Below are 18022 nucleotides of genomic sequence, written 5' to 3'. Positions count from 1 at the left end.
AAACTTGGTCAAAGCAAAGACTGTTCTTCTTTAGGCTGCCCAGGGAATTGGTTGAGTCACGATCCCTGGAGGTCTTTAAAAGACATTTAGATGTAGAGCTTTGTGATATGGTTTAGTGGAGGACTTGCTAGTGTTAGGTCAGAGGTTGGAGTGGGTGATCTTAGAGGTCTCTTCTAACCTAGATGGTTCTGTAATAATAATCATCATCCAGCAGAGCACACCCTAGTGTTGTTTCCTGGCAGTATTCTTGAAGGGGTCTTGTATGTACTAATACCATCCTGCCTTCAGGTATGTCCTGTTCCCCAGAGACCAAACTTAGGCCTCAACTATAACACTCTTATAAAAACATTTTGTGTTGTAATGTTCTTATTCAAGACAGAAGTCTGTCTACTTTTTCAGATTTCTGTCCTACAGTTGGTCCTGCTGTTGTCAAAGGAACCAACCAGGCATATTATCATGACAGAGCTGACAGAAATAGCATACCAACTAGCAGGATCACGTGGGTCAGAGAAACATGTCAATGCTCACCTTTTCTTCTCATACTACTGAATCTTTGCAATAGAGTATAGCTCACAACTCTCCTTTATTATTACTGCTTTTCCAGACAGTTAGAAATCTTGAGGGGGTACCAGCTTGTTTGTTTTGTAGTCCACAGGCATGGAGTTGTACTCAGCTAGTACATGGCAGTAACTCCAACCCCAGGAGCCTTTACTCACGTTGGCACAGCACTGGGCTTTTGAGACGAAGCTGGCAACTCCACAGTGCCCTACTTGTGCTCACCACATCACAACCCTGCACCACGTTCCCTGCACGTACTGGATGCACCTATGCAGATGCACTGAAATCAGACCACAGTAATTCCGCAAGGTGAGGAAAAATACAGGATTCCTAAGGAATTCACTACAGCACACAGAACAGAGAATAGGTTCAAAGTGTATGCAACGTTTTATTGAAAAAATACGAATGTTCTGTACATAAAGTACAACTCGATGGGCTTGACAAAATCCAGAGACTTATTGGTTAATAAGGGTCATCTTTTCTTCTTTTTCCTCTAAGGACACAAAGCATAGAATGAAGCAGCAGGTCCCCTGTACTTGGGTAAGTGCAATCCCATCGCTGTGCGTGCAGCATAGCGCCTGGCTCTACACACGGGACTCCAACATGCTCAATGTACTTTGATGGATGGTCTGCAAGAAATTTAAAGCATGGAAGAACTGCACAGGACTGGTCCTTCAATCCATTGATCATTCCAAATTTATTGTGAGATCTCTGTACTCCTAAGCAGCCTGCATCTGCATACCCAATATTTCTGACAAATAAATACAAAAATAAATAGGGATCTGGCCTCACAGAACCTCAAGTCTCAGAAGCAACACAATTTGTAGCAAGCTACATACATAATTTCAACTGTATCAACATAATTTATTTAAATCTCTATCAATAAATGTATTAAAAGTATAAATTCTTATCCAATACTGAGAGTTTAGTTCTGGAAATAAACCCAGAAAAACAAAAGCTTTTTCAGTACTCTCTTACAATTTAGTGTGCTCTTAGAAAATGCTTTATAGCTGAACTTCAGCAGAAACTAGCTGCTATATAATGTAATTCTATCCCCCCAAACCTAATATAAAAAGCTTTTTAAATCTTTTTACAGTAACTGGCTTTCATGTCCTAACTTTACATACAGTTACTAAAAATACTGCGTATAGCAGTGTTGTCTAAAAAATAGGTTTAATGGTAAAACTACATGCACAAATGCTGGAGTACCAAAGCAGAAACTGAATAATGTGGCAGCTTCACAAATAATTTATGTTGCTAATTGGATGGTGTAACAATACTGCAATCCCAAAAGATATGTATGTTGCAAATGGAAAGACAATGATCAGGACTGGATGAGGAGAAAGTTAGGCAAAAAACCTTTTTTTTTTTCTTCTCCATTTAAAACTGGAATGTCCGTTATCACCAAGAAGGTAAATGTAGGCCAGCATTAGAAACTTATACTAAATCAGGAGTAAATTGTGATGACTTCTCGGCCACCTCCTCTGACAAGTAATACTCTCTCCAGACCCTCAGTCAGGACTTCAAGAAACTCCATGTCTGTTTCAGTAAAGTCAAGGACAAAGAAATGTCAAAACCAGAATACAGTGATTAGCTCCCCCTTACAGAATTGTAGTAAAACCTTGGATTTGTAATGCTGTAGGCAATGAAAAAAGTGATCTCTGAACAATCCCCCTAGTTTGTACTTATTACAACTCAAGACAAGAGGAACTTTCCTACATGCAAATTTTGAAAGACTTAGGGAAATGGAATTTTTCCAACTGTTAGCATATGCTACTTGTGGCTGAATGCATTTCTACATGCTTGTGTTGTGAAATGTCTCACTGGGAAATACCAAATGAGAGCTGAGTTTAAACTGTATTCCTTGAAAATTTGACATATCTGTATTTATCTTTCTAAACAGATACAGATGGTGGCTGTTGCATAGGACTAATGACAGTTGTTTATAAACGCATCAAACCAATTATTTTATATACAGAATTTAATGTTACTAACAGAAAGATACACTTAAGAAAATCCCTAGAGGACTCAGTTTTCCCCCCTTTTTTGGGAAGTAAGAGGCCTCTGACTATGTAAAAGAGGAATCGGTGCTTTTAGACGGACTCAGATGAGGTTACAAAACCTACTTTTTTGTGCATGCCAGCAGTACAGCAAGTTGTGTTAGTGCATGGTTCAGCATGAGCCACAGATGAACTCTATTCTAATGTATTTTCAGAAATATTGCTCTTTTTCAATATGAACTGCTTACATCACAAAGGCATCTGAGAGACAATACAAAGAACATACTACCCCAAAATCTTGTACCTACTACTTAGTTCTGAGTAAATTCTGGGGTTTGGGGAGGGCAAGGCAGAGTAGGGGAGAAATCCAATGGATAAAAACAAGCTTCATAAATTTTCTTCAAGCTCACTCAAGTTCAGACACTGCCCTACCCAGAGCACTGACTGCAGTGATGCCTCCTTAAACACTGCCTACTTCCACTACTGAGAATTAACTTCCAAGTCAGTGTCATGGACTTCATCCCCACAAGCAGATGCCCAGCCTTTAACTAACCCTGCACACAGGACAACATTGTCCATACGCCTTTCAGAGTTGGCCTTTTTGCTTCTGCCCTCAACTGTGTTACATGTTGTCAAACCATTGTAATGGCAAAATAATCACAAACGAATTACGCCATTTTTGCCAAAGTGAGACTTTGCAAGGAGTTGGTAAATTAAATTAAGACAGAATTTAGACAGGACTGATTTCAAGGCTTCCAGAGCAACCAGTGGCAAATTTTAAGCAATCATTATATAGCAGCCACAGGCGAGGATTCTCCACTGAGTAGAAACCTTGTCACATGTGATGGCCTGACACCACTTGTGGCAAAGCAACTTCAAGCCTGAAAGGATACAGTTTTCATCACCATCGGTATTCTTTGGAGGACCAGGCATATTGAGGAGAACGAGTCTGGCATCGTGAGATCTATTAACAATAACTTCATTGAGCTTCACCGCTGTGTGCATTCTTCGAACGTTAGATTGGTTCCTGCGGAGAAAGCACATTCAGACGTACTGTTAGAAACACAACCCTGAAAACTGAGATTAAGAAGTCCTTAAAAGCATACCCCAGGTCTCCTAAAAACCCTGTTAAGCATCAGCACACAGTATTTTTTTCAAACAATTCTGAAGGTACTAGAAAGATTTCACAGAGATCTTCAGGTTCTGCCAGCCCACTGGTTTTAAGATCCCTGGAGTTAGGTCTCCAGCTGTTGGTGTTACGCTGCTCTTTACAAGCACATTTTATAAAGATGATTTACAGTCTTTAATCAGAAGTTAAAAACACCTTTGCCCAAGGACACTTGAGACTGCCGTCTTCACTTCTGGCAGCCCTCTCCAGATGCCCTCACTCCCATGGGGGGCACAGACAGAGCTCTCATGGCTCAGTACCACAAAACTCAGAGACCCATCAAAGCCCAGCAGGAGGCTGGCAGCCCCACATTCCATCCACAGACTCCGTGAATGGATTTGTCTTTGTGTTGCACAGCAGTTGACATCTCCAGAGAAAGCCTGGCTTCCTACAGATTCATAGGCTACAAGTGGCTGGATGCCTGCCTGCTTGTGGTGCTTTACTGATGCTTACCATCAATTTTAACCTCTCCTTCACTGGGACACTAATCAACCTTTGTGCCTGGCTGTTTGCAAGATAAACTTATGATCTTTAAAATTTCAGTTGTGCTTTCTAATTAGAGCAGCCACGTGATTCAAAAGTTATGAGAGAGAACATTACAGATGCAGCATGATCTCACAAGCCTCTGTTCTTTAAGAATCCAGGTTAATGTAGGTACAGGATTAATTTTTCAGAATATATCATCACATAACAACATTAATTCATGTAGCAACAGAACTGAAAAGTATCTTTTTGGGGATTCTGAGCCTGGGAATGTTTCCTTCCTAAAGGAAATCAACCATTATTTTGGTACTGTAAAAGGAAAGCAGAACAGAAATAGACTTAAAGGGAGAATAGATTTGCAGCTTTGAGGATTCTCCACTTTTTTTCTTCAATTTAATACATTAAGACAAGGTATTAGTAGAAAAAAATGGAAGATGAATATGCAGTTTTTCTGATACAGTTTTACATGTTATGAGTTAAAGTCTTTAGTAACCTTGCTGCTCTTCCAAATACTTAGGTTTGCAAATATATATTTTACATATTTTATATACACAGAGAACAGAAGATGCAATGGTACAATTAATGTTTGTTATACTAACAACACAATTTATCCACTTTGAGTGACCTCTCTGTTATTCCATGTTATTTAATTTAGAGCAAGGACATCCTCTGTCTTTACCACATCAGTTTCAGAAAGCCAGGGACAACAAGGAGATGTGCCAAATTATGTTTACAGGAAGTGAGGAAGAAACCAGCACCAGTGACAATGTACTGTTATTAACTATGTACAATTTTGGAAATGTAAATGAAAACTAAAGGTTTGGTGCTCTCTAAAGTGACATTTAAACTTGGCATCTCCCCAGTCATTTGAAGTTGTAGGCGATGAGAAACGGTTTGTTAGTGTCCAGAAACTGCCAGAAATAACATCATAGCAGTGTTGTGGAATGAGAGCTTCTCTAAATGAGTAATGTTTCCCATATCTTATGTCATACTCTACCTAAAAAAATAGTCTCAGACCTGTAACTGTTTTCTTTTGTGATTTGTCAGGATAACTTGTGGTTTGTTACACGCTATTTATAATGATACTCATCTTAAGTGGCTAATCCTATTCCCTTTAAAACCACTAAGACTGCTCAACTCCAACTCCTTTTCTTTTCTTCCATAATTACATATGGTTTTCCTGCTTTTTAGTTGAGAAAATGAAGTCTTCCCTCTCAACCATCTTAAGGCACTTCTATGTTAAATAACAAACTTACAAGTTTTCCCATTCTCTGAAAGCATGGAAGAGGAAAAAGTACAGGTAGTTAACACCAATTTCAGCAGAATTTCTACAGTATATGAACTATATATGATTCATCCTAAAGCCAATTCAAATTGTCACTGGTTTTTTTTGGGAAGAAAAATCTGTAACTTTGCCAAGTGTGCAAAGCTGGCCAAGTGAACTCTTATGTAAGATGCAATACATCAGAGAGGTCACAGGACATTCACACATTTTTATTCAAAGCCACAAATAGAGCTTTATGTCCAGCTATTCAAAGGGTGCACACTTGGCAATATTTAGGCTGTTGTTTTATGTCAGTGCTCCTTCAGAAGCAAATCCATCTTAGAGAGGTTTAATCAAACATATCTTCTATTCACAGTCATTCATCACCATCTCCACAGCCTCTTCCTTGCTGCATTTAACATCCACACTCCACATTAGATCAGCAAAATTATCGGTCTTTTATTAATTGTGATTTGATCAGTGAAATTACTGGTCTTCTATTAACTGTGATTAGATCAGTGGAATTATTAATCCATTTTTTTAATTGTGTATCTTGATGTATTTGGGAGGCAGGAAGAAAGTTATAATAGGCTTTAACATCTCCAGTTTAGAACTCGACTATACCAAGTAAAATAGTGAGGCATGTGTGCCACATTTAATCAGTTAGAGATTTCTCAGGAGGCTAACTGCTGTCTTTTCAGTAGTCTGATCTGAGTGCTTATTGCACAAGTCTAACCAACCTTTAGGAGGGACAAGACAAGAAATGCAAAGCACAACTTGATTGTCAGGAGGTGCAAACTGTTGACTCTGACAAGACTCACGGCTTAATGCTGATGAGATCTCTAAAGCTTCCCACAGCACTGCCTCGGTTCCGCTTCTCAGCGTCACATTTCTCTTTTGTCCAGGTCATCTGAATGTTCTCAGGAACTGGGTCCCCCTCATCTTCTTCATCTGAGTACAAGCTTTCCAGTCGTGCTATTGAATGTCTGTCCTTTACCAGCTGAGCCTAGAGGGCACGCAAACAACAAGGTGAACTTAGTTTATTTTACCATCTGGGGTTCTTTTAAGCAATAAAAAACTTTTTGTTCTGTTGTATCCTTTATTCTGTACAGTCAATTTAGTGTCTAGGACAGCTCAGATGTCAAGCATCTGCCCTAGCTAATAACCTTACATACCAACCTGACTTTAAACTGTTTAGGTGAGTGTGAGCCATGCAGAATTTGGACTAACAGAGGCCTAGGTCTGCATATATACAAGAAAAAACGAGAAAAAGACTCCATGTCACATTGTGATGTGGTCTGAAACAATGGATGTCTGACTCAAAATTGATGATAAAAAAGTCGAACAAATGCATGCACAAAAATAAGACAATACGCTTGGCTATGAAAGGTGCAGACTAACAGTCCAAGCTAGAACAAAATCTTCAGTAGGAAAACAGGATACTCTATAAATTGAGACAAACCCCGGACATCCCATAGAAAGCAAAACCAAAGTTAAAACAGGGTTGAGACTTACATCCTCATGTCACTGAGTATCATTTACACTGCAAAGTAGAAGATACGAGTTGTTTCTGCAGCTTATATGCACTGCCATTGTTTTCCCCAAAACCAAAAGATTTCTAGCATGGGTTTGCAAGTGCAGCCAGGCTATTCAATGACTATATGCAATTTTGGGAAACAAAAAGCTACACTGGAACAATTTCCTTATAGCTTTAGAGCACAGGACTTAAATTTAGAAGCAGCTATATAAAACACCACCAGGAAGGAACTTTGTGTCATCCAGCTCAGCAGCCCATAATAATCAGCCACAAATGACATACCTCCCTTTCCCTCTCTGTTTTTGTCAGCCTCATTTGCCTCAGCATCTGAGATCTCTGCTCCATCATAAGAGTTCTCTCGTAAGTATATGCTGAGATATCACTATTGTGCTGTGGAGATAAGAAATACGTTTTGCTCTTTTAATCAAGTCATAATCAAACACCACCATTTTTCCCTCCAAGTGAAATTTGGGCTCAAATTTCTTACCATTTCTACCACTTCTACCTCTGCCTCTATTCGGAGTTGATAAAGGAAAGTAGCCAAGTCCTTCTTCATCTGGATGCTGTTATCATCCATCTGAGCCACAGTAAAAATTCTCATTTTGCATTTTCTCCAAACCTGGAGGGAGGGAACATAAATTCTCAGAACCTTTGAACCAGTAACACTTTGCTATACGAAACAGAAACCTACCAATATAACTGCCTTTTTTTTTTTTTTTTTTTTTTTTTTTTTTTAAATCAGCACAAGCTCTGCTCCGGAGCCTTTTTTCTTTATGCTAATGCACATCGAAGTGGTTGGTAACAAAGTCTCTCTAGCTCCTTACTTTGTGCTGTTTGAGTAGAAAAGGAAGAAGCATCAACATGCCCCCGTCATGTACAATCCACCACACATCAATGTTGCCTTCATTGTAACGCTCATGGTTGCTGGGGTAGAAAGACACATTTTTGGGAACCAGCAGAGCCAGATGGGCTGCAGTTGTGCAACGAACAGTACCTGCCAGATGGGGGAAGAACAAACAGTTAACTCTGATTCTGCAAGAGTGATCTACAGTTTAAGAGTTACTCACTAGGCAAACGTCAGCAAACTGTAAAAGTCACCACTTAAACAGAAAAGAAGTACAGAAAGACTTGTACAGACAGGTCAGGCCAAACGATGCAGCTAGGATCAAACAGACTTACAGGAACACAAGCCTTATTTCATGTCTGAAATAAGAGCTGCAATCCTCAAAGCTAAGTGCAAGGAGGAAGCATCTGCTTTGTTCTAATTTTACTGTGTTAAATAGTTGAACCATCCGAGATGACAGGGGAACAACAGGGATATAGCAGGACAGTGTTAGCTCCAGCAGTTAAAATCGATAGATTAGCAGCTATGAAAGGACAGAGATTATCTAGGAAAGAAATTATAGTTTGCCACAAAAACAGTACCCTTGAACTCTGTAATTTTTAAGCATTCATTAGAAAGATGAACTTTAGCTGCTAAATTAATCTTTGGAGATCTTTCATGGGCCTCCTAGCTACAAGTGATATTTCAAACGTATTTCAAATGTATTGTGAGAAATCATCTACAGGAAATTTGCTTATTGCTTTGCCTGAAAGCATAGCTATATTTTTTCCCCTTTCTCCTCAACTGTATCAGCTGGTCTCACACGAGATTTTATTTCCCTCACAAACTTTGCCTCAACTGCTGTACTCACTCCGTTTGTAATTCAATTCTAAAGACTTCAGATTATCACATTTATTTAAAAAAAAAAAAAAAAAAAGCAATCCACGACCCCAGCACTGGAATGTAAATCCATAAGATTGCACTTATTTTCTAAGACTTAGCTCCATCAGCTCAAGAATAAATCCATGATCAGTAGTAGAAACAAAAAATTATAAAAATAAAACCAGTTTCACAAGAATTCTGCTGAAACCCCCAGTGCGTACTGTATATGTAATAAACATCTTGGTGCACAATGTTTGATCACACAGAACCTTCGAAACTCACCTATAAATGTCTTCCATGACCTTGGATCTTCACTTTGCCTCCAGCCATACGGCCATCCCAAAACCACCGTGTTATGTTTCATGCCACCTAGCCCACAGGACTGGATCAAGTGGGCAATTCCTTCTCGAACTTTATTGGCTACAACTACCTGACAGAATCCTTTCACCTTCTCAATGTCCATCATATTTTTAATAGTCTGGAAGACAGACAAGGAAAACCTCACAACAAAGAGAAACTCTATGTCTTGGTCTGTCATTTGATTACAGTGTAAAATCTTCGTATGTCCACATGTACAATACATTGTAAGGCAAAGTGGATGAACAGATTCTGCTCATCTGCTTTCCTTAATAAAACAGCAGAGAGCATACACTCATTGTATATAATATCTGCTGAAAATGCATAAGGTTCCCTTCCAAATATAATTATTTCTAAGATAGAAAGATAGCTTTTTTGTTTGTGTAATAATCTGTTACACACAAAAATTGTAGCAGTTAGTGATATCTGTGTTCCTATCTCACTTTCCATTCTCTAATTTTAAAACAACCAACTTACTAAATACACTTAATTAGCTTCCCTTGGATTTCCAGATTCAGATATCTATGTAACTTGCTGTGTTATTATATTCAACTTACAAATATGAGCACTAAACCCCCACTCAAAAACCACTAACACCCCACACAAGAATACTAGGCCCTTTATTTGTTTAAAAAATAAACTTGCTCAACCACAGGCCTATGAATTAGTTTTTCCTTTGTAACTGTGTTCCTGTAACAAAACCCTTCAGGGAAAACAACAACGATGGGCAGATGCTGCACAGATGTAAGCAGGGCTATGATGTCATGTTTTACACATTAAGGAAGATGAAATGATTTATTAGCAAATTTTCAAGACCACCCTTTAATGCTTTTTGTGATAAAATTACCACCATACAGTGATGAAAAGAACACAGCACATTTGCTAAATTTTTAACAATTTAAAGTCACTGAAATGTTCCTTGGTGTGTTCAGAAACTAAATAGTCGCCTTCCCTCCATTAGTCAGCATATATAAACTCCCACAGCAATTATTTCTTATAAATGAAGAGCTTTATGCAGTCAGGCTTTTTCTATAGGTTGCAAGCATTTATCTTATGTTCTCAAAGCTATAACTGGCAGCTGAAACTTTTGCAAGCTCTTTACCAAACAAAAGTAGTACTACTCAACTAGTACTGTATTTCATGGAAGTCTTACTGATACGCTTTTCTTCAAAAGTTTATTAAACTTTTACATTACCTGCCCACTGACTCCTCTCTTTCCTTTAGGAATTTGTTTAAAGCACTGACCTGTTCAGCAGCCTGGGCTTCTCCATAAGTTTCCAAGAAATTCCCTTGGATCACCGATCCTATGATAGTTAAACCTTTGCCAGCTTTCAGCTGGGATGCAAATGTTAACAATCTAGGGTATTTCACATGCAAATCTTCATCAAGTTTCAGAAGCACCAGCAATTGAGGCCTGGATAAAATAAAAAGGGAATGCATTTTTGTCTTAATGTTTTGCGAAAGCACTTCTAAAAAACTGTTTCTTTCAATACTTTAATTGTGCTTGAATATTAGCCATGATACAGTACACTTTCTATATCTCCTACATTTGGAGGGTTTTAATTAATATTTTCTTTCTCTTGATTTGAAGCCGATTTGAAGCGCTGAGGGAATTGTTCTGCTGTATTGTTTTGACAGTCATAAAACCCATTCATGTACTCAGCTTAAGAGACTTGCATTAGTGTTTTATTACATGGTTGATTTTTCAAGGCTCTGTTAGGCACAAGTAGAGCACATGCTGTGTTCAGAAGAGTAAGCCTGTCCCTGCAGATCCGTCTTGAGCCAAAACATTGGGAAATAATGAATGCTTTTACCTAAACATAGATCCCACTTGCTCTCCGTCCCTTAAGATATCATTACACATCTGCTACACTATTTTCTCTTTCTCTCTCAAGCTATGGATAAGCAAGTTCCAAAAGATTTATAGAATTCTTAAGGTAGATGCTTGTCCTCTTGTTCAGAGCCTGACAAGAATTTTGCAATGCACAACTGTGAGGAGGATTCTGTAATCTGGCTTGACACAAAGCCAGAGGGAGAAATGTAGGTTATTCTTCCAGTTTTTAAGTCTAGAATGATAGCAGCGACTTCTTCATGCCCCCAGTGCAAATTATAACGGCCCTCTGCTCTCAGCCATCTTTACAGTTTCCCCAATTTCCACTTATGATTTTACATTTATATATATATTTGATATTATATTATCATGATATCAATGTATTCAATGTATTGCATTTATTTATTTTCTTGGCATTTAGATTCAAGCACAGATTCCCAAAATCTGTTTGGAATCCCGTTAAAACCTTACGTGTAAGAAGATAAACACAACAGAGCACCTTACAAGTCTAAAATGAGTACCTCCAGTTCTTTGTGTGCGGAGGGCCCTCCTCCAGTCTGAGTAAGGCGTATCTTGCCGCGCTGAGCGAAAGACCCCGGATACCATCACCCCATTCCTTCTCTGCACTGTGAAGGACATCGTTTAGCCATCATTCAGTTTTATGAGCATTTAAATTATTTATGAGCATTTAAAGGATCATCCAGTTCCAGCCCCCTGCCATGGGCAGGGACACCTCCCACCAGCCCAGGCTGCCCAAAGCCCCATCCAGCCTGGCCCAGAACACCTCCAGGGATGGGGCACCCACAGCTCCTCTGGGCAGCCTGTTCAGTGCCTCAATACCCTCAGAGTAAAGAATTTCTTTCTAATATCTGATCAAAATCTACCCTCTTCTAGTTTCAAGCCATTTCCCCTTGTTCTGTCACTGCACTCCGTGACAGAGTCCCTCCCCAGCTTTCCTGTAGGGCCTCTGTAGGTACTAGAAGGTTGCTGTAAGGTTTCCCCATGGCCTTTTCTTCTCCAGGCTGAACAACCCCAACTCCTTCAACCTGTCCTCACAGGAGAGGTGCCCCAGCCCCTTGATCATCTTTGTGGCCCTGTTCTGGGCTCATTCTAATAGATCCCTGTCCATCTGGTGCTTAGGCCCCAGAGCTGATAGCAGGGCTCCAGGGGTCTCACAAGAGCAGAGCAGAGGGGGACTACCCCCTCCCTCGTCCTGCTGCCACGCTGCTTTTGGTGCAGCCCAGGACATGGGTGGACTTTCTGGGCTGCAAGCACACCTTGCTGGCTCACATTGAGCTTCTCATCAACCAACACCCCCAGGTCCTTCTCCTCAGGGCTGCTCTCAATCCATTCTCCATGGATTGATACAGCATGTGTCACATGCACATTTATCAGGTACATATATGTATGTGATACATATCACACAAGCAAAATGCAAATATTTCAGTCAAATCTATAAGACACCACCACCTTCCTGGATTTAATTTGTAATCAACGCTCCGCTCCAGAGGTTTCCCAAGCATAATCAAACTTGGAATAAGGAATTTTAATACATCATTTGTTAAAATCAGGTTATACAGCCATACCACAGCCAAACTCCATCACATATTAACAATCTCAGGCAACCTAACCTGCAGAATCAGCTTTTCAATGCCTGTTCTAGACAGACCTTTGTGTCAAATAAACTGAAATAAGATGGCTGCCTTCAGGTGTTCTGGGCCTGAGGTAATTGTGTGTGATAACAGAAATAAAAGACCCCAACCAGGGTTTCTGCTTCCTCTAATTCACAAATTTCACCAAACACCTTCAGGGGCTTAAAAAAGCATGTCCCTGAGATTTCAGGGGCTTTTGTTTAGCAGTGACACAATAAAACAATGAGAGAAGAAAATAAAAAAAAAGTATGGCTAAGGGAAACCTTCTAATTCAGATCTCTGGAGAGTGTCCATTCCTTCACTAATTGTCGTAAAGGCTGGAGATAATTCATAAATAATAGATCCAATCTCCTTCCTACGCTCTTCTGTTCATTTAATACTTACCCTTGATATTCAATGTACTTGTAAATCATGCCTGCAATAAGCATAGCTACCAAAGCATAATACCAAGATGAAATGAACATCAGAGCCAGGCAAATACTCATGCCTAAAAATGAGAGAGCCCTGAAAGAAAAAGCAAAGATATTAGTGAGTAGTAGTGCAGAAAAGCAATTAAATAAGTAACTTCAATTATTCTCTTGTTCTTCTTTCTTTAAAGTTGTCTATTATGATCTGGCAAAATAATACTTCCATTAAATCTCCCTCATCCTCCACAGTTTTAGTATCCTGTTGTAGGAATAAAACTCTCATCCCATTAAATATTTGGGTCTGGCCCACTAAGAATATTGCACTGATGTCGCCTAGTCTAGAACCAATATCCAGAGAAGCAAGACATGTTCACAGCCTTCATGGAGAGGGCTCTCCCCAAACACATGCTGCAGATCACAGACTAGGCACTGAACATGCTGGCCTTTTGCTTACCAGTGATAGTATTTAAATCGGGGCCGCCAGTTTGGAGTTCTGAGAAGTGTTTGTACTGCACATGCTAGATTAACAAAGAGGTAGCACATCAAGAAAAACCTGCAGGAACAAACAAACAAACTTTTTAGCATACACATTTACAGATTATAATTACAATAATTATTTAGTCAAAATATTATGTGTGCCTACCCATTAATTTTCGTTAGTCTGAAATATCAGTATAAAGTAGTTAGAACTTTTAATTGAATCAAGCTAGGTGCATCTGCAACATCAACCATATCTTTTAAATCATTCTGCATTAAAAATAACATTTTCCTGTATGAAGTAGCAGTCTACCCATACCAAAAACCTTTTTATTCAGAGCAGAAGCAAATAGATTTATATAGAGAGCCACAGGTCAGAGAATTCACAGAAACAATAGAAGTGAAACTAAGACAACTAAAAAAAAAAAAAGACAATTAAATCAATCAAGATAGTAAAACTAAAAAGCATATTTTTGGGGTTTTGTTCATTTGTTTTTATAGCATCCACCCTGTTCCTTACATTGAGAGAATTGGAGCCACCATGTCAAGGGAGGCAATAAGGATTCCCAGCTCAGCAATTAATGCTGTTAACAGAAGAGCCCATGTTGGTTCACCATTTGCTTTGCCATGACCAAAAACCTGAAGAAACATAAACATTTTCAGCTTTTATCATTAGATATTAAACATATCTTCTAAGTATCTCATAAAGTTAAAATGAAAAAAAAATAAATCCATTTAGATAATAGTAACTTTCCTATGTATTTTCTTCTTGATCAAGGAGAAAATTCTAATGGCTTTCTCTACTTCACTGAATTAGATGTTCACAGAATCACAGAATCTCTAGGTTGGAAGAGACCTCAAGATCATCGAGTCCAACCTCTGACCTAACGCTAACAGTCCCCACGAAACCATATCCCTAAGCTCTACAATAAAATTACCAAATATGTTTATTTAAAATCCTTCAAAAATATTCCTAGTTTTTAACAAATGAAAACAAAGCACTTAAAAATATATATAGACCTTCACTTCAATGCTGGGCAAGCTAAGATCTAATGGATCTAATAATAAATAGATCTAATTTCCAAGAGCATTAAGTCAAGTAACCGGTTAGTTAGTAACTGTGTACAGAATGCCTTTTATTAAAAAAATATAAAATGTACAAACCCAGAGGAAAGGAATAATGTTGTCCTTTGCTATTGCCTGCAGCAGCCGGGGGGCTCCAGTAAGGCTCTGTAAACCTGCTCCACAGGTAGAGAAGAAGGATCCTATCACAATGACCCACGGCGAGGGCCATGAAAGGGTGCCCACCACTAAGTTCTTGTTCACTGCGTCGCCATACCTGCAGAGAGGAACAAGACATTAATGTTTTAAAAAGTATTTTGATACTCATATTTGATTTTCTTGGTCAATTTTAAGCTGTCATTTAAATACTATTAAATATTCTCTACAATAGGAAATACAGGAATTTGTAAATGATCTTAGTTACTTCTAATACACACGTAGGAAGTGTCTGCAACCTGATTTAAGCCATTTGAATTTTTTCTACCATTTTTTATAAAATTCTTGTTTTATTATCAGAATTATGATTCCATACTTTCATCTGGAATTACACAGCTCTTTAAAAAAATTGAAGTTTTAATGTTTAAAACACCCAACATAAACCAGTATCAGACACTCCTACAGGAAGAAAGGCATCCAAAAGTAAAAGAAAAAATAAAAGAAAAAAGAAAAGAAAATAAAAGAAAAAGAAAGTAGAGCATTGAAGCAGGAAAACTTAATGGTTACTTACTTATCTCTCAGGACTACACCTTCTATGCAGGCTCCAAATAATAATACACAACTGAAGTCTTGAGTACAGAGCGTGCTAAGGAAGTAGTATTTATTTAAGCATGGCAGATAAAAACAAGAAGTATTGTGAAAAGTTCAATCTCTGCCTCTGTCCTACAGCATTTGCACTGCAGCATCTTCAAAAACACATGGTAAAGCTGATGAGTAAATTAATACCTTACTGCTCATATATACCTTCTACTGTTAGTGACAAACAGTTATTCTAAGCTTTGATTTTTTAAACTAAGATTGCTTTAAATGTTACAGTAGAGGAGATTTCTCTTCAAATACAAGAGAAGGAGAGAAGTAGGAAAGATTTCAATACCAATTTCTGTTCTACAGTAGCAGATCAAATTGATGTGTACATGTAAACTACTTCCTTTGAAGTTATTTTGAATGTACAGCAAACTATTACCTTGCACTTTCTCATTTTCCAGTCTGACAGCATTCACATCACCAATGTATCTTTGAATATTTGGTTTATTATTAAACTGTACTATTTCTGCATCAGGGAGTATAAAATAATTCAAGTTTCTTAGTTCTGGCATTCCAGTAAAGGTTTTGATCTTGTGATTTTAGTTTGATTGTTTAAAGCTCTACCCTCCAATTCCAAAATTGAATGAAATAAAAGGAATAATAAAAGGGGAAAAACGGATTGCTCCTTAAAATTATGGTGTGAGCCTTCCACTGGGTGGCGTATTAATAGCTATGTATAACGTTATCGCTCATGAAAAAAGTTTTGAGCTATAAATATTCTAACACTAGAGTCAGGGGTTACATCTGTAACCTCTTTTAATAAGTATTACATGTAGAGGGAACAGTTTTTATGATACGGAGTCAGTTCCAGAAGTAACATCTGGAAACGCCTGCGCTCCTAAGAAGCTGAGACAAGTGAGCTGGGATTCTGACTAGCAGCTTTGCAAGGTTTGGCAAAATAAAATAAAATAAAATAAAATAAAATAAAAAAAAAACAGGTTCCAAACAGCAGAAGTTCCAGAAGAGGCACCTTCTCAGCCAGCTGACTTTTGGATGGGATTTATTCAGAAAGTTATTTATTTATTTATTTATTTTTAGGTCTTGCTCATAATACGTTTTTTGTTTGTTGTTTGGTTGTTTTTGGAGGGGTGGGGTTTTTGTTCATTTTCTTCAGAAAACCTCTTCATAAGTGGCAGTTTAGGATCTCAATGGCTACCTGAAGCTGAAAAACATCTCCCTAGCAGGAGGGAGGAGATTAAAAAAAGACTTTTCTAAGCAGAGCTTCAGCGGTCTTAAGCCCTTAAGAGTTTAACCTGCCATCTTCAACTGTGACAAAGGTTGTTCCTGCGAGTACACACTCAGCACCTGGAAATCTGGTACGATCTGGAACATCCTCATATTTTGCAAATTAGGTGCTCCAGTCTCAGTGGAAACAGGCTGGAAATGGCGAGTCATTCATAGCTACACAGAGCTTGCTACGGAGTGTTTGTAACACTTCTACACATGCCAGCTGGGGGTGTGTGCTAAGCATCTAGTCTAAGTCTGGTTTCTTGCCTTAAAATGTTCAAGAAAGCATACACTCCTTCCTGTCATTTAAACTAAAAATACTTTTTTAAGGACTTGAAATTTGTGATCTATGTTTAATGCTTTCCCTAAACTTAACAGTCCACAACGTCCTAAACTAGATATATACCCGTATTCAACCAGCCTGAAAACCTACACACCCAGATTTTATTGGAAAACAACAGGATATCAATTCAGATGCTTTCAGCCCAAGGAGTGCTTTCCTTTTTGGTTTTGTTAACCAATCATACTCAAAATAATTTAGTCACCCGAAAGCAGTCCCACAAATCAAACACACAATCATTCAAGTGAGTCAACTATAACACAGTAGGACTCCATAAATTTTAAAAGGATACAGACAAGTGATGTGGTGACAATAGCGAGAATTGTTCCAACAGGAATGGATTTTTGTGCATCTTTTAGGTCCCCTGATCTATTTGAACCAGCCATGATGCCTGAAAATAAATTTTGGATGCAAGATCAAGGGAGTGAAGAAACCTCAGAAACCCAAGATGCCCTCTCCTCTTTTCCCTGTATTCTCACCGGTCACTGATGGGAAGAAGATGCCAACCAGCACCATGAATGAAGTAGATATATCCGAAAGCACATATAGATGAAGGTTGTTCTTCTGGCCTGTTGCATCAACAGATGGGTGATGTTCTTTCTCCAGTATCTCTCCCTTCTCCAAATAATTGCTCCATAAATTGTCTTCAAACATCCCAGAAAAGAAAAGCATTATTTTGGTTCAAACTTGTTCTCATTATAATGAGTCTAAACTGATAATTAAAAATGCAATTCATGAAATTTGGTGATCAACACAAATTAAGACATGCAAGTCACATGACAAAGTTTCTGTTTCATGCTTTCAAGGGAATCTGTACCAAATATAAATATATGTGAATGATCTACAGAGGTCTAGGCACTTTCTCTCCTTTAAAATTATAAAATGTAACATTCTTTTAACTTCATATCTATTTTAACCCCCAGAATTACTCTGAGTATTTTTAATTAACTGTGATATCCACACACTCCTGAGAATCCAAAGCAGCAACATTAACTAGAGTTTTGGACATAAACTTTTCTTTTTGAGGAACTGAGAGAAAAACAATTGTCCTTTAGACATTGGAAGAATTATAAAATTAGATGGTTGGGATTTGAAATTGCACTAATAAATGCTAAGTCCACTTTAGTAATTAGATTACCAGTTCCTGTGCAAA

The 18022-nt window shown here is 38.3% G+C and overlaps 1 protein-coding gene across 4 annotated transcripts in view; it reads right to left on the bottom strand.

The window, feature by feature from the left end:
• Positions 1–922: 922 nt before the first annotated feature.
• Positions 923–18022, bottom strand: part of SLC12A4 (solute carrier family 12 member 4) — a 49725-nt gene continuing 32625 nt past the window's right edge. For all 4 annotated transcript variants that reach the window (XM_068693887.1, XM_068693888.1, XM_068693889.1 and 1 more), the window contains 16 exons: positions 17349–17513; positions 17162–17260; positions 15229–15286; positions 14604–14778; positions 13960–14078; positions 13417–13515; positions 12940–13059; positions 11425–11529; positions 10318–10486; positions 8998–9193; positions 7835–8004; positions 7498–7629; positions 7293–7400; positions 6295–6479; positions 3452–3585; positions 923–2097 (listed from right to left, as the gene is read on the bottom strand). In XM_068693887.1, coding sequence (XP_068549988.1) covers positions 2006–2097; positions 3452–3585; positions 6295–6479; positions 7293–7400; positions 7498–7629; positions 7835–8004; positions 8998–9193; positions 10318–10486; positions 11425–11529; positions 12940–13059; positions 13417–13515; positions 13960–14078; positions 14604–14778; positions 15229–15286; positions 17162–17260; positions 17349–17513 — 2126 coding nt within the window. In that variant the 3' untranslated portion in view covers positions 923–2005. The remainder of the gene's footprint in view (positions 2098–3451; positions 3586–6294; positions 6480–7292; positions 7401–7497; positions 7630–7834; positions 8005–8997; positions 9194–10317; positions 10487–11424; positions 11530–12939; positions 13060–13416; positions 13516–13959; positions 14079–14603; positions 14779–15228; positions 15287–17161; positions 17261–17348; positions 17514–18022) is intronic.

The sequence above is a fragment of the Anas acuta genome, chromosome 10, assembly GCF_963932015.1.
Source record: "Anas acuta chromosome 10, bAnaAcu1.1, whole genome shotgun sequence".
Taxonomy (NCBI): Eukaryota; Metazoa; Chordata; class Aves; order Anseriformes; family Anatidae; genus Anas; species Anas acuta.
The sequence above is the reverse complement of the archived record's forward strand: the minus strand, read 5'-3'. Positions and strand labels throughout refer to the sequence as shown.